We start from the raw sequence: 16,148 nt of genomic DNA, 5'->3' as shown, positions 1-16,148 counted from the left end.
CAAGAAAATGTGTGTGTGTGTGTGTGTGTGTGTGTGTGTGTGTGTGTGTGTGTGTGTGTGTGTGCGTAGTACTCACTGTTGATGATGGAAACGTCTCTGTTCTTGTAGTACTCTGAGAGCGTGACAGATGATCCAGAGACTGAGGCCACAGTTCGCACCGTGCGGCTGCTATCAGAGCAGTCGAGGTAGCTCTCTTTCTTCACGTTCTCGTGACCTCCCCCTCCCAGCAATCTGGCTCCGCTCAGGCTGTCGGAAAAGCTGAAGGAATCCCGTGTGCGGTCCCGGCAGTACGACTTGTAGACCCACTGCACTATCGGCGTTTGGGTGGACACGCTGTTGAACTGGCACGGCAACACCACCGACTGGAACAACACCGCATACTTCTTCTCATCTCGTACTAACACGTGAATTCCACAGCACCGCTCAGGGAGGAAACCTGTGGGAGGACAACAGCAAGGTCGGCTTTTCTGTACACAACAAGGTCCGGCCAGGCTAAACAGGTCCAAGAAAGAATCGTAAGTGTACATAGACGAGACATATGGAAAGATGTTGAAGCGCTTATTCGATAACCTAATTTTGTGTACTAGTGAACTAGTACTATGTATTAGTATACTCTTTCTACTAACTTGTTAGACAACTCAGCACATAAGTGAATGATGAGGGTGCATCAGTAGAGTGGCTCTGTCATACTAGTGACTACTGCCTTCCACTGCTGAATAACATTTATCCACAGTCATAGGACAGCTACATGTTACTAGTGAAGCAAAACTAATAGTGGGTATTTTGCAGCTAGTTGAGCTTAGTGGTGGTACTTGTGCAGCGCAGTAGATTTAATTGCTTACTAGGGGGCCAATTGTAAAATTAAAAAAAACAAAAAACATTTCCACTACTTTCTGCACACTAGTAAGACATTTTTGGCATACGAGAAGGATAACTACCGAAACTACCTGTTACTTGTCAGGAAAAACTGTGCTTGCCACCAGTGCTACGAGAGAATAGCTATAACTTAGCATGCACTTCCCAACTAGTGTCAGTAGCAACATGTAGTTGTCCTTCTAGTGTACCAAAGTTGTCCTTCTAGTGAAGACAAAGGCGCTATTTTTGTGGACAGGTGCCAGTGCGCTCCGGGTTAAAACAGGTCTAAGATAACACATTAGGGAGCACGATGCACCTAACTTGGCATTCTAGTGCATAGAGTTGTCGCACCCCTGATGCACTTGATAATTTGGCCCCGGAGCAAAAATGAGCGCATCTCCATTTTCCTGCCAGGGCAAGTCTAGTTCAGCGTGTTTGTCAATTTACTGGATTGCGCTCTGCGTCGCTCGGTGTTCTGGCAGATCATTTTCTATTATTACACTCCCCCAGCGCACCTGCCGATATAGTTCGAAAAAAAAAAGACTCAGTTTTAGTCTATCTGCTTTTGGGTAGACTAAAATTGAGGCAGGTGCAGACAGATTCCGCAGACGTGTTGTAGATGTCATTATATTTCAAAACTATCACCAACAGCATGGGACAAGCCCTTTGAATCAGTGTAGAAATCAATTCTTTGAATGAATTATAATCATTATCATTTTAAAAATATTTCAATAGCACAACAATTAGGTGTGGGGGGTCACACACGGACGCACGGTGCAGGGGTGCAAGGCAGTTCCATTTGCCCACGTCACATGCACAGCCGACTACATCATCCACAAAGGGGGGATCTTGTCGTTCCTTTAACGCTAAAAGCATCTTTCTCTGCAAAGTGCTTTCCTCACTTTGCTGAATTTAAATACATTAATGAGGGGAGCCACTTTGATTGGCCGGGAGTCGCCTGCCTCCCCTCCCACAATGGCATACAGTGATGCAAACACCCCCTTCAATCTGCGCTAGTCAAGCCAAATACCAAAAGAACGAAAACGTGACCCATGCGCACACTTCGACTGCACTTTGTGCTAGACTTGCAGTGGGCATGAAAATAGGGCCCAAAGAGTACCTTCAGCTGAATATCCTTGACACTGAATAAATGTTCAAATGTTTTCTGTAAAGCATGAGCATTTAGGTCCATGTACGAATACTTTGTACACTCTTGTGCCACATCGGTAGAACAATTCGGCGCACTATTAAAATGACTATGTCTAATAAGTGGGTTTTTTTTTCAACATTGCTGCACACTAGGAGAAAAACTGCAAATTACTAGTGAAGCAACATGTGCCACTTGATGTTTGTGGCCCACCCATTCTACTAGTCAAGAGCTACTGCTAAATGTAAAACAGTCAAATTCTATTACTGTAACTCGTAGTGTAGTACCACACATTTGTCAACCAGTGATAATTTCGCCTCACTGGTAACATGTAGTAGTTCTTCTGGTAGGCCAAAGTGGTTGCACAAGTGAGGACAATGAGTCCTCTACTACAAGGGGCTTAAGCTTGATATCAAGAATATGGAATCAAAGTACCCTTTGGCTTTCCATAGACAAAAACACACAACGAGATGCCGAGTCTGAAAACTAGAGAAATACAAGACAAAATATTTCCAGCAAACGCGCAGTGTGATGTGACAAAAACCAAGGCTGAGTTGTAACTTGAAAGGTCCCGTTGTTGTTTTTGTGCCTGTGAAGCTGCAGTCACTGGCGTCACATGATGACCAGGAGCTTGAACCCAACAGTTCAGGAGCAACATTCACCCCAAGGAGAATCATGTGAAAGAAACATGCCCCCCACACATCCACACCCACTAACATCTGTAAAAACACAAAGTCAGGTGTTTTAGGGTGCGCACACCGTTGCGCTCAGCATGGTTATCCCTCCCTCTTCTGTCTAACACTGACTTACACTCACCTCATTTTAACTTAACGCATGCTGGAGCATACCACACTGATGACCATCATTATAAATTGTACTGATTTCTCAACCACTGCAAGGTTGTCAGTATTTATGATCATTCTTATGCTGTTTTACTCTTTCACGGTTTTGAGATCCCCACCCCATGGGCCTTAAAAGACCAACAGGTGGATGTTTAAATGGGAAAAGGTGCAAGGGTGCATTGTCAGGAATGTTTCCAAGTCCACAAGCCCTCGAACACAGTCACATGAAAACATACATAATACTGGCTAATGTATATGTATACATGACTTGGATGCTTTTACTATTTCAAGATATCCCCATGACCATTAAAATACCATGTTTATGCTTGTTTCATGAAAACTATGCAAATGCGGTGGACCGCCGATGGACCTCGGTACTGTATCAACTTTCTCTTGAACAGAATAAAATAATTCATGAATACACACAAATACATACTGTTAGGTTGATTGTTTTTAGTTATCATACATTTGCATATTATTAATGATAAATTGCAATGAAGAACGCTTATGCCTGCAATGATAAATTGATTATGCTTGCAATGAAGAACGCTTCTGCTTTTAATAAAAATATAGTGCTTTTCATGAAGATATGCTCACATTTATAATATAAGAATGCTTAGTGCACTGTGTGGCAGTTGAGGGACGCAACCACCTTTCTGACAAAGTGGTTGGAAAGAGATAAGTATGAAGACAAAACAAGAGCAAGGTCGGATGTGGACGGAACTGTCAACACCAGCTGCAACTTGGTGTTTTTGTAATGATTGCACACATGTATGTAATTTTCACTCGCATACACACACATAGTCAAACAAGTTCAGTGTGTCTTCAACAGCCCTCACCCTTTAGGTTGGACACACCCATGTATTAGATACCCAATAAATGAGAGGGCGAGCGGGGAGATCCTTGGGTGACGTGCAGAGAACTGAAACCTAACGCTTCTCCTCGTTCCCCCCTGGTACCAGAATTGAGTCTCCTGTCTCATCCTTGTGTTTTATTTCTGAATGTCAAATTGATGGACCTGACACACACACACACACACGCACACACACACACACACACACACACACACACACACACACACACAAAATTAGACAGTCTCAGTGTACACAAACTTTGAAGCAACTGTACAAAAGAATATGTTCATCTGGTGCATTTTTGGGTCACTTTTGGGAGAAAATTTCAGAATGAAAGAATGACATTTTGGGATATTTTTATTGTTAATTGTTTTTATTGTTAGTATTCAAATGTCAAAAGAGGTCAAATTTGACGTGTGCCATCACGGTACTATAACTATATATAAATCAAAATCTATTTATTTATTTATTTATTTATTTATTACACATTTACACTTGTATGACCAAGAAACATGTTACTTTCAAAACCTCAGTTTTATTTATTATTTTCAAACATATATTGTTACATTAATAATTTTTTGATGAAAGGAACCTTTGATTATTTTAATTTTCATTCCCTTGGGGAGAAACCGTTTCCACAGTCAAACAAATCAGAGGTTGACGGATGGTATTCTTTCAGAGAGGTATTGGACTCCAAGGCAACAGTGTGTACCTTTTCCAAGGATCCCAGACAGTAAAAGTCAAGTGTACAAAGATTCTTGGAGGGTAGCATCCCAGTTTCAAGACTTTACCCCAAAGATACAACGTTGTACAGTACTGTGAAAGATGAGAATACAACATTACAAAAGGTGTGTTTCCAGCCAGCCTTTATTAAACTACACTCGTGGCATTTTAGAATTGAACACGTTTTAGAACCAAACAAAACTAAAACAGATATGATACAGGAAGAGCTTTCTCTTTACTTCCAGAAAGCACAGCAACAAAGACAAAGGACTGATTCTCCTTGGATCAAGCGCCCACTTCAGCAACCCCACGCTTTATTACTTTTTTAGTACAAAATCCCTCCCGGAGAGAACATATAAGCTAAAGGAGGAGGTGGGTGGGAGACGGTGGCGGGTTCCTATTGGGATATTAAAAGAGGGGCAAAGAATGTTGCTGGGGTGCGGCATACATATTGCACTTTTGTCTCGAAACATAAAATATTTCACCTATATGTGTCTGTGAAGACACGGGCGCATAGACATGACAAAGCATTTCTACTTTTTTATATTTCAGATGACTTTATTTTTACTGCCCATCAGGGTCAGGGTGGCCATCGGGAATTTCGGGAAAACACAGGATGTAAATTTTCCCGGGCATCCTGGGCATCACGACCGACCAATGCCCAACTCTCGTCAATGATCATTTTTCGGCACGTGACTGCCGCACCCAGTCGCCAACAGCATATGGGGGCACGACGCCAAGTCGATGACAACTTTTCAACGACCCCCCCCCCCCACACACACACACACACACACGCACAACGCCTATTATAAGTGACGGCCGCCGTCGACGACTATTCCCGGGACGAATTTTGTTCCCAGTGAATGTGGTTTTATATATACACTTGGCTCTAGTCAGTCAACTCTTTTAATCCACACACCCTCTAACTCGGATTACTCAATCATTATTTAGTTTTTACAGTCAACTACAAAAGTGGCTGGCTATAAAGAAAACTTCTTTCAAGGTGCTCCACTTGACTCTCAAATCACCGAGCTCAGCGAACCAAAAAAAAAAAAAAAAAGAAAAAAAATGTGCTCACATAGACAATTTGGAATCTGATTATTAGAGTCAAATAGGAACCTTGCATTTGGGCAAAGTAATTTCGTCTTTAAAACGAATGACTGCATCCATCTATCAAGCAGTGAACATGTCGTACAACGAGCACTACTGTGTGAACTTCTACCCGCTCTTTCTTTCCACTTACCTGCCAAACAAGCGATCAAGATCCACCACTTCGGTATGAAAAACATGTTCCAGACGGTGTAAGTGAAGTTCAGTTCATCCAAGTGGATGTTGCGCTGTTTTCTCTTGCGTTTCATCCTGGACGTCGCTTGTTTCGCTCACACAACCTTCGGTTGTCGGTGCACTGAGTGGGGGGCAGATAACGGTACGCAAAGAGTCAGACTAACTATTGAAACGCATTGTCCGGGAAATATTTTCACAATAAGAGCAATACTGGGGTGGTTCCTGTTTATCCCTTTTCGGCATAGAAGTAGCAACGGCAGCACTTGTACATTGTTTGTTGCCACTAGTAAGACAGGTCAGCAGACTATTCGAACAATTCTCTTGCTACTCCATTAATCCCACGAGCTGTATGACATTTCTCCACACTGGTAGGACAATATTATGCTAGTTAGGCAAAAGTGTGCAGTCACCCTACAAGTACTGCCCCTAAATGTTAACTAGTAAAATTATGTCAATGCATAGTTGTGACTCACCAGTGACATGCAGTTAGCACTTTTTTAAAAACTTTACTTGCTGAAACAGCTTAATGGATAGTAACATGCAAAACTGCACAATATTTGACAAGTGCTGGCTACTAGTGCTAGAAGTCCATCCATCCAGCCATCCATTTTCTGATCCGCTTTATCCTCACAAGGGTCGCGGGGTGTGCTGGAGCCTATCCCAGCTGTCTTCGGGCAGTAGGTGGGGGACACCCTGAACCGGTTGCCAGCCAATCGCAGGGCACAGAGAGACAAACAACCATCCGCGCTCACACTCACACACAGGGACAATTTTGAGTGTTCAATCAGCCTGTCATGCATGTTTTTGGAATGTGGCAGGAAACCGGAGTACCCGGAAAAAACCCATGCAGGCACAGGGAGAACATGCAAACTACACACAGGGAGGCTAGAGCTGGAATCAAAACCAGTATCTCTGCACTGTGAGGTTGACACGCTAACGGCTAACCAGTCGACCACTGGGCCGCCTAGTGCTATAAGTGACATACTGTAAATGTACGAGTTAGTTAACTTTGCAAATGAGGATTCGGCCATTGGTCAATCCTTCGCACACAGGTTCTTTTCTCTCTCTAAAAGGTAGAATAAAGACCAAACACCATGACGTCTTTTGTTCCATTTTAACACAACACACTACAAATCGATTCTGTAACCTTTTGATGTGGTCAGAGTGCCCTTCAACACATAGACAAGAAGAATATATAGAAGCAATATGTAAATGAGAGGCGGAGAGTCATACCTTCATGTAAAACAGCTTAAAAGAAGGCAAAATCCATTGTGATCCAGGTGTTGGTCATAAAAGTTGGCATCTGTTGGGAGACAGACCAGTCCCCCCTGGTGTCCTCAGCCTGACCTTTCAAATGGTGCCAGCAACATAGATAGGAGATAACTGTTCCTTTTTGATGGAAAACATGTTCTCTGGAGAATCCTCACAAAAATGGGTTTGATTAGAAAGCAATAAAGAAAATAGTAAATCACAGTAATTCCTCTTCAACCTCTCGGGCTTCACTAGTAGTAATTGTCAATTAATGCACAATTCTGTGCAACTCGTGAAATGTAGTTGTTCTACTAGAGTGCCAAAGTTGGACTTTTAGTGAGGGCAAAATGCGTACTAGTACGTGGACATCAAGATAGTGAATTAATGAGCATTTCTTTGATATCTGAAAAAAAGGATTCAGTATGACTGTCTTGCCAGGAAAGTTTTACTCCAGTCCTCGGTGATATGTCTGCACACTAGTTGCGTAACGCTGGCATCAAAAACCATCACCACATAGGCAAAACTATTTTGGTGCTACTTGTAGGATTGAGGAGAATATGACAGCACTTGACACAAGCCAACTAGTTAGGCCTAGTAGTGTTACCCGTGCCAATTTACTATTGGTTAAAATGTAATCAACTTGATTAAATCAAGTAAGCCAAAAGTTCAAATACTGAAACATGGAAACGTTTCGAGGTTAAAAAGGGACAGTGATGAGAACATCCACTTCTGTCTGGCTGAAGTGTCATTAGTTTAGCTCTCGGCTAGCTTGCTTAGCGTACTTAGCCTTTGTGTGTTCCCTATCGGTTTCAAATAAACGTGAATGATTGTGTTCAAGAAATCCAAATTTGTCCGTCTGGAGGTTTTTTTCTGTCGGGAAATTGGTACAAATAAATGGGGGTTTACAATGCTCTGTGAGGGTGTTTTTCCACCAACTTTCAAGCCTCTAAATTCCATTAGAGCAGTTAAACATCGCACAAAGCGCACCTGGCATTTTGTCACATGAGGCTTAAAACTTTTGAAACAACGCCTGCAAGCTTTAAGGCCTACAATTAGGCATGCATCGATGTATTGTAATGCAAAAATGCTCGTTTGGTAGCCTCTTTTTTTCACCTCCATTCTGCGGCATGCGCAGAGGATTTCAGCAAGTGGCTTATTGACCATTTGAAATAGAGTACCCTACTACCCCGGTACTTGCATTAGACATGAGGTACTGCCCTCTAGTGTTCCACATTCAATTATCAATATTGAGTCTTTCAGCCTGATTTTATTTCATATGGAACACAATTTACAAACAGGAGTTTTACAAAACATTACACACGTGGAAAACATATTTACTAAAGCTGAACGACAAAACTGTTTATTTCCATATAAAACAAGTCTATAAAAACAATGCTAGCCTTTCTGAGAGACTTGCACCCAAATAAAATGACAGACACATGCTATTCATTGTATCCCAACAGCGTCTAACTAGAAATACACTACACCCATGTTTAATCACAGAGGCAGAGAACGTGAAAGCTTTGCCACTCTGTTTGGAATGTGACCAAACTGCAGTAAAATTACACTCACACATGTGAAACGCAACACACAGGCCTCAGCCAAGAACACTAAAATCCTGCATACAGTATGCTAACAAAAAAAAAAAGTTCTTTACAGATACACTCACATAACAATTAGCAATTTGTTTTTAAAAGATCTGAATATATGGGACTTAAGGATACATGGAATTCTGTTTTGTGGGTTGACATGTGTGAAAAGTTCTAAAAAAAACTAGGGAAATAGACTATAGCATTTTCTCTCATTGGAGTAATACAACTACTTCCACGGACTTGTGACCCTAATAAGGAAAAACACACTAGAAAATAGATGGCAATACAAGAGAGATGTCAGTGTAGCCATTGTTGAGATGATACAAAACAAGTCGAGGTAGACGCTCACAGTAAGATGCGTTTTAAGGAGCCACAGTAAAAAGAAAAGGCATTTCCTTAACACCAACGTGCCACAAGACGATGGCGAAGCACTATTTTCGTCTGTATAGAAGTCAAGCTGGCTTCAGAGTTCCAACACAGAGATGTCTGTTAAATTACTTTTAATTTTATGCAAATTCTCATTTCAATTTAAAGATACCAAGTTGGAATAGAGTGAAACCCAGCAAATTTGCCGTTCAGTATGAATATTATTTTTTAGTTCAAAAGAACTATGTTGATGATTTTCATTTCAACCAAAATTGTGTTTTGACTCCATTACTTGCAGACTTTCGATTCCCAGCAGGGCTCATTGTCCAAAATTCCCTCTCTTGAATTCCCATTGGAATTTTCCAGAAACTTTACGTAGTTTGCCACCCCACCTTTAGTATTTAGCCAAGAATAAATGTTATAGATTGGATACCAATTCCGTGGGTTGTTTGTAGTTGTCAATATTTTAATCAGCCCAGGAAAGTGGCAAGCCCATATCAGGGATAAAAAAGACAGCCCCACCTTTTAAACTGATTCCGAATGAGTTCCTACAGTGTGAAAGTCCTGTTGGGGAGAGGGGCCATCAAGATGAAGGATGGTGATCAATGCACCCGGGAGGCTTAGTCATCTCTTCTGCGCGGCTTATCGGATGGAACAGGAGGAGGCCTGTCCCGAGCATCATAAGGTTCATCGTAGCGGTGGTCATCACGGTAGCGCCGATCTCTGTCGCCGTTATTGTCATCATCGTAGCGATCATGGTACCTATCGCGGGGATCTGTACAGTTGCCACGGCGATCATCATCGTCGTCATAGCGCTCACGGCGGTCATTGTACTTGTCACGTGCATCCGAATAGTCGCTCCGCCGATCGGTGTAATCGCTCCGACGGTCGTCGTAGTCGCTACGGCGATCGTCATAGTCGCTACGGCGATCGTCGTCATACCTGCGACGGTCGTTATAGTCATTACGGCGATCGTCAGAATCCCGTCGTGGGTTGTCGTCACGTTCGCGTCGTCCCTTGTCCTGCTCCTGAAGTGGGGCCCTCACACTGGACTCATCGTCGTCGTCGATATATCTATCCACTGACCTCTCAGCTCCATTCCTGTCAGGCACTTTGTCACGGGGCCCTTCCTCACGAACTCTGAAAAGTCAACACAACAATGTCACGTGACTGAAATTGTTTGCTTTGACAAATGTTCGTTCTGTAACGTTTCATTTGGCTGCACTGCTTCTAGTATGTATTTATTTATTTAATTAATTAATTTATTTTTGTGAAATCCGATTTCAGGCTGTATGTTTTGCCATGTCAGTCTAATTTGTCAAGTGCTTTGAGAATCCGGAGAGCTGGCCCATGTAACGACAACATGTTACAAGTTGCCTGCTATTTTGCTGTTCAAAGTTTCTTACTCTACGCTGTATAGCAGCTCCAGACAGACCTATGTGACAAGTACACTGAATCATCTGAAAACTTATCTCAGTGCTTTTGTGACTGCAGCTTAGCACGGCTTCGCCAACTTTCTCTGACCCATCCGCCTTTTGTGATAATGGACTTTTTTCACTGTCATGGAGGCAGTGATCATGGCTTATGCTATGCCGACACCCAGGGACGGGGTGGCCATCGGGAATTTCAACAGCCAGTGGATTTTCAGGCCGGTCCTGGGCATTATGGCCGCCAACCCGTCGACAATCGTTTTTCAGCATGTGACTGCGCATTATGTTTCGACGCATGATGGCCCGTCATCAATAACTTTTCAACACATGACGGCCTTTCTCTTGAGGTTGGCCATACATTTTGGGCACCAAGAGAGATCCAAAGATGTAATTAAGACGCATTACAGCAGATGGCCGGTAGAGTCCAAAGCACTACCTTCGGGGAAAATTCATACCTTTTATTGACCTCTAAACCAGAGTACCCAGAGAAAACCAACGCAGGCACAGGGAGAACATGCACAACCCCACATGAGAAGGCCAGGGCCCGGAATCGAACCCATGACCTGTGAGGCGGGCATGCTACCCAGTTTATCACTGTGCCGCCTCTTTTGTCTAATTAAATTTATCTTGAGCGTGCCCACGAGAAGGAAAAAACAAAACAAAACTTTACCCCATTGCGTATTCCTCTTCTTCCTCTTTCTTCTTGCGGCAGCACACGCAGTAGATTATGACGACCAGGATGATCAGCAACGCGACGACTCCTGCAATTATTCCTGCTGTGGAGCCGATGTTCATGGATGCTACACAGGCAGAGTGGAAGACACACTAGTGAGGGAGGGAAGGGTATGACAATGCACTGTGACCCCCCACCCCCTTTCAAAAAAAAAAAAAGTTTATTTGGAGAAAAGAAGCTGCAGGAACGGCAAAGGAGTTTCCTACCTGGCATGACTGTGAGGGTGATGTTGCAGCTGGCAGAACGGATCTTGTTGCTTGAGGTACAGGTGTAGTATCCTGATGTCTCTTTGGTGATGTTGAAGAGAGACAGGATGCCACCAACTGACAAAAACGACACAACCAGAGAATCTTTTAGATGGTTGCACTTGCAATCTCGCTCCCTCACTCTCACCCTCTCCCTCACCCATGGTTGTGATTCACTTTTTCCCCATTTCATGTGGTAAACATAACATGCCAATCATTTGTTGGTCATCCTAATTTTAGCTACATACAGGTGGTAGTAAGATAACAGTACGAGAATTGAATGTATATTGTGCAATTACTGTCGGTAGTCCTTGGATCTTTCTTATGGGGAACACTGCGCGCATTAAGACTGGTCCACTCATATTTGGGTGGTGGTGAGCCTTCCTCTGAGTGACAGGTCAGGTTGATGTTCTGGCCATATTGTGGTTTCCCCTGGATCTTACAGATGGGTGTCGATGGAGCCACTAAAAAACAACAACACACATTTAAAGAAATGGCACATTGTTACATAGTGAAGAAAAACTTACACCTAATGAAAAAAAAAAGGCATAGATGGTATGTGATGCACATTTAGTTTCAATCCAGTGGAAAAATGTTACCTAGAACCACCAAGCGAACAGTGTCAAAAAGCGTGCCCTCCGTGTCGCCTGGGATCTGGACGCGGCACTCAAATTCTTTATTGTCCGCAAGTGTGATCGATGAAATTTTCAAGTTGCCCTTTCCCGTAGCCAGGTCCACATCCATTGACACATGTTTTTTGTAGGCTTCTTTGATGTCCGTCAATGCACCAGCAGAGTAATAAGTGGCAATCACTTTCTGTTCAAATAAACATCACATTGGTTATCACACTAGTGGCGATTTATGTTCACCTGGCTTCCTTTTTTTTTTTGAACCAGGGGGATGATTTTTGTTCAATTTTGTCATTACAAGCTTTTTTCAATAATATGCAGCTGAGTTTATTTCAATGTTCACTTTCTGGCTCCGTGACAACCTTTGGTCAATTGAAACGCATAAAAAGTACATTTTAAAACTCCTTGTTTTTTACTGTAATATATAAAAAAAGAACTTGGGTATGTTTCATGAATCTTCTGCAGTCGAATGGATGAACGGAAAAGGTCTGATTTCAAGAAGTGACATTCCCTCTGCTGACTACAGAGAATAATTACTTTTCAATTTAAGTAGTGGAAGCACCCTCCACTGTAAAATAACTTTACAATTACCAATAATAAACTAACAAACAAAAAAAGTTAAGTAGTACTGAGAACATCAAATCTATATATACTGAGGTTTGAAGTGTAAAAAAATAAAAAGAAATGATTTTTTTTTTTAAATTAATGTCATGAATTGATGTTCGTTTTATGCTTTCTGAAGTAAAATGATGCAAAATAAAACAAACTTAAAAAATGCAAACAATAATTTGAAGCCACAAACGAACCGAAAGGGTAAAGTACATTTGAACAAGGGCTCAAGAATAAAAGTGGACGAAGACAAAATTGTCTACTTATTGCTTTGAGAGACAGTAAGATAGCTTGATAAAGAACAAACCTCATCAGCATTAGCTTCTAATCCTTCCACAGACCAGCTGATGACTACTAGTGGTGGCCTGGTGAATGTAGATTGAAACGAGCATGGCAACGTTACGTTGTCACCTCTGGCATACTCATAGCGATCTTCTGGGATGCTCACTTGCAAGGCACCAACACACATCACCGCTGTAATGATGTCAGTCAACAGATTATTTACATTTTTTTTGAACACCATTAGAACAAACATTTTTACAAGTAGGTGACAGTAGGTGAATTCAGCAGCTTCCTCCTTATGGAGCTAACTGTAAATAAGCTCAACACACACACACACACACACACACACACACACACACACACACACACACACACACACAAAAAAAAAAGAGTGGAAAGTATTTTGTTTACTGTTAATTTGTTTTGCTCATGCAGGACAGTTCAGTTCCAATTATCCTGTCAGATTTTAGCTCCAGTATCGAAACGTAAAAAGAGGGAAAATAATCTGTGGGGAGAGTTTTTTCTTTGTATCAAGTTATCAAACCAGATATAAATGACCAGATAAAAAGGCCCTATTCAAGGCATTTCTTTTTTTTTCCACTTAAGTACAGAAGTTGAAATAGTAATTTTACCAGTCTCTTTTTTTAAATGGTATCTTGTCTACAAATAAGTAGGCTAGAGAGCAGGGGTGTCAAACTCATTCTACATTGTGGGCCACGTACGGACTCGGTAGATGTCAAGTGGGCCAGACCATTAACATTACACAATACTGTGCTATAAATAACCAAAATATCATGTCTTTCCTTTGTTTTTGTATAAAGAAGCATTGGCGCATTGATACCGTCTGCTGTGTTGGGTCTGTCTCAGTGACAGACTAAGATTGCTGTTTTCTTCTCTGATCAAAACAATGTTGTCTTCTACTCTGATCAAAACAGTGTGTCCTTTAGCGGATAATCCATGAATTGCATTTTATTAAAAAAAAAAAAAATGTTCATTCTGTGTCTTTAATGCATTTTTTCACAATTATCCTGCGGGCCAGATCGAACCTCCATGGGGACCGGTTCCGGCCCGCCAGTCGTATGTTTGACATCCCTGCTATAGAGTGTGAGAAATACCGGGAAAAAAAAACTTTGCTCACTACATGCAGTACCTGAACAACACTACGGCAAAATGGTTTGATTCTAGATGGTTCTCCATACAGAGGATATCGTGTGATTTGAAACACAGCCTGTGTACTTTGTCGAGCAAAAGGGAAACAGCCATGTTGGGCGTTTCCTCGTTTTATTATCATAGTAGCTTTTAAGACATCAAACGGAGACAGAAAAACATATGGATTGAAACCATTTTAAAGACAATGGAGTCTATAATTTGGGACGATTTGACTGGTCCAGTAAACACACAAACACTGTATAGGACAAATAACTTTGGAGAAAGCAAATGTTTCATAATTAGCACAAACGAATACAGGTATGTCCGCTTAAAAATATTTGGTGCGCGCAGTGACTCACTCAGATAAAGAAGTGTGATGCTGAAAATTCTTGTCTCCATGGCCAGAAAGTTGACTTGGACTGTGGCCTTGTGGAAAGCAAGGACAACACCGAAACCCGTCTTCATTAATCTGCGTGCCGCTTTCAGGTGAGCCGCTTCAACCTGGATTTGGTTATTGATTGACAGCTCCCAAGAGCCAATCACAGTCGGTCTCGCTGAACAGGTAGCATCTTGTCCCACCCACCAGATGTGTCTTGGCCTGCACACCCCTCCTCCATAACGTCAACCACTTTGGTTTGGAAATGAGCTCTATCAAGAGACTCTCATCACATGTAAGAAGGTCTGGCATGTGTTTAAAAGTTACACCATTGACAAAAAGCACCAAATTTCACAAGATTTACAGTAGTTAACTCAAGTCGCTGGACAATGAGGGGCATGTTCATACAGGCAAGTGGGTGGCGCAACAAACAAACTGTTTCAGCCACAAGTGCTGGAACCTGTCCGACTGGTTGGAGAATGTGACCTCTGTGTTTTAGTGTATTGTACTTAGCAGAGATAGCAAAAATATTTACACACCCTGTATGCTTTTAGCATTTGTCCTACATTATACCAGTACTTTTGAAAATTAAGTAATTACTGTTAAACATAGTTTATTAGTAATTTTATAGTTTTATTAATATGTCTGCAGTGCATGATTCCGTTAGGGAAATTTTTTTTCTGAGCATTTAGCCTACATTTTAAAAATACGTTTGAACGTGTATTAACTCTAATTCAAAAGTAACTGAAAGACTCATCCCGACCCTCTCTGCCCTCTCAAACACACACGGGGTACAGCTATAGCACAAACATGGGAACAGTAACTGTACTGGAACAGAAAGGCTTGTGAACTTTTTAATGATTTAAAACTCAAATACAGAAATGAATGAATTGCTGGGGGGATGAACGGGGGCTAGAGCAGGCCCAGTCCCAGTGTAGCGCCGGGCATGAGTGTGCTGAATTGCCTTACGAGTGAGGACAAACAATATAATAGTCGACGGACCTTAAACTGGATATTAACGATATTTTAAAAAAACGCTCTAATGGCTTTCCATACCCGCAACCAGCTCTGCTGTTATATTTTTTGACATAGTAAAACACTAAGTACTACAGTGGCAAAGTTCTATGGCAATGTTCCTGCTATTTTACTTTGTTGTGCTAATGTATTATTCATTTCAATTTGTTATCCGAAGTTAATTTTGGAATAGCCTTCAAGTAGATTTCCACGTTTAAAGAAGCAAGGTGTAGTTTCACACTTCTGTCACTTTGAGGGCACACAAATACCATATTCACCAAGTTTACTTTCGGTTAACACTGATGGTAATTTAAAACCAACCGAAAAAGGTTTGTCAATGCCTATGTATGCCACAAGATGGTGGCAAAACACGTTTCTCTATTCAACAAGCCTGGCCAGACTGAATGGAGCTCCTATCCCTAATTCAAATTTGTTTCTTGGCCCTAAAATGCCACTAGAGGGCGTCAAAGCAATATTTTTCCTTCCATCCCTCCATCCACCCATCTTCTGATCTGCTTATCCTCACAAGGATCGCGAGGCGTGCTGGAGCCTATCCCAGCTGACTTCCGGCAGGAGGCGGGGGACACCCTGAACTGGTTGCCAGCCAATCGCAGGGCACACACAGACATACAAACTTTCGCGCACATACTCGCACTAGGGACAATTTAGAGTGTTCCATTAACCTGCCATGCATGTTTTTGGAATGTGGGAGGAAACCGGAATACCTGGAGAAAACCCACGCAGGCACGGGGAGAACATGCAAACTC

General features: G+C 42.0%; 2 protein-coding genes across 6 annotated transcripts in view; both read right to left on the bottom strand.

The window, feature by feature from the left end:
* LOC109525993 (immunoglobulin-like domain-containing receptor 2) overlaps nt 1-5,884 on the bottom strand; it is a 24,323-nt gene extending 18,439 nt beyond the window's left edge. For 2 of the 5 annotated variants that reach the window (XM_019886976.1, XM_019886980.1), the window contains exons 1-2: nt 5,665-5,881; nt 77-436 (exon numbers count right to left, since the gene is read on the bottom strand). In XM_019886976.1, coding sequence (XP_019742535.1) covers nt 77-436; nt 5,665-5,779 — 475 coding nt within the window. In that variant the 5' untranslated portion in view covers nt 5,780-5,881. Of the gene's footprint in view, nt 1-76; nt 437-5,664 lie in introns of all 5 variants that reach the window. The other 3 variants (XM_019886978.1, XM_019886977.1, XM_019886979.1) reach the window with 3 other exon arrangements.
* Nucleotides 5,885-8,206: 2,322 nt separating this feature from the next.
* On the bottom strand, nt 8,207-14,603 carry LOC109525994 (cell surface A33 antigen-like). The gene is made up of 7 exons (XM_019886981.1): nt 14,351-14,603; nt 12,868-13,034; nt 11,922-12,138; nt 11,622-11,786; nt 11,284-11,400; nt 11,015-11,144; nt 8,207-10,054 (listed from the first exon to the last, which is right to left on the bottom strand). Exons 1-7 carry the CDS (start codon nt 14,454-14,456, stop codon nt 9,535-9,537), a joined length of 1,422 nt encoding a protein of 473 aa, XP_019742540.1. The 5' UTR covers nt 14,457-14,603; the 3' UTR covers nt 8,207-9,534.
* Nucleotides 14,604-16,148: the final 1,545 nt, after the last annotated feature.

This window comes from Hippocampus comes, unplaced genomic scaffold (genome assembly GCF_001891065.2).
Source record: "Hippocampus comes isolate QL1 unplaced genomic scaffold, H_comes_QL1_v1.1 scaffold261, whole genome shotgun sequence".
Classification (NCBI taxonomy): Eukaryota; Metazoa; Chordata; class Actinopteri; order Syngnathiformes; family Syngnathidae; genus Hippocampus; species Hippocampus comes.
Note: the sequence above shows the minus strand (reverse complement) of the source record. Positions and strands in the feature narration are given on the sequence as shown.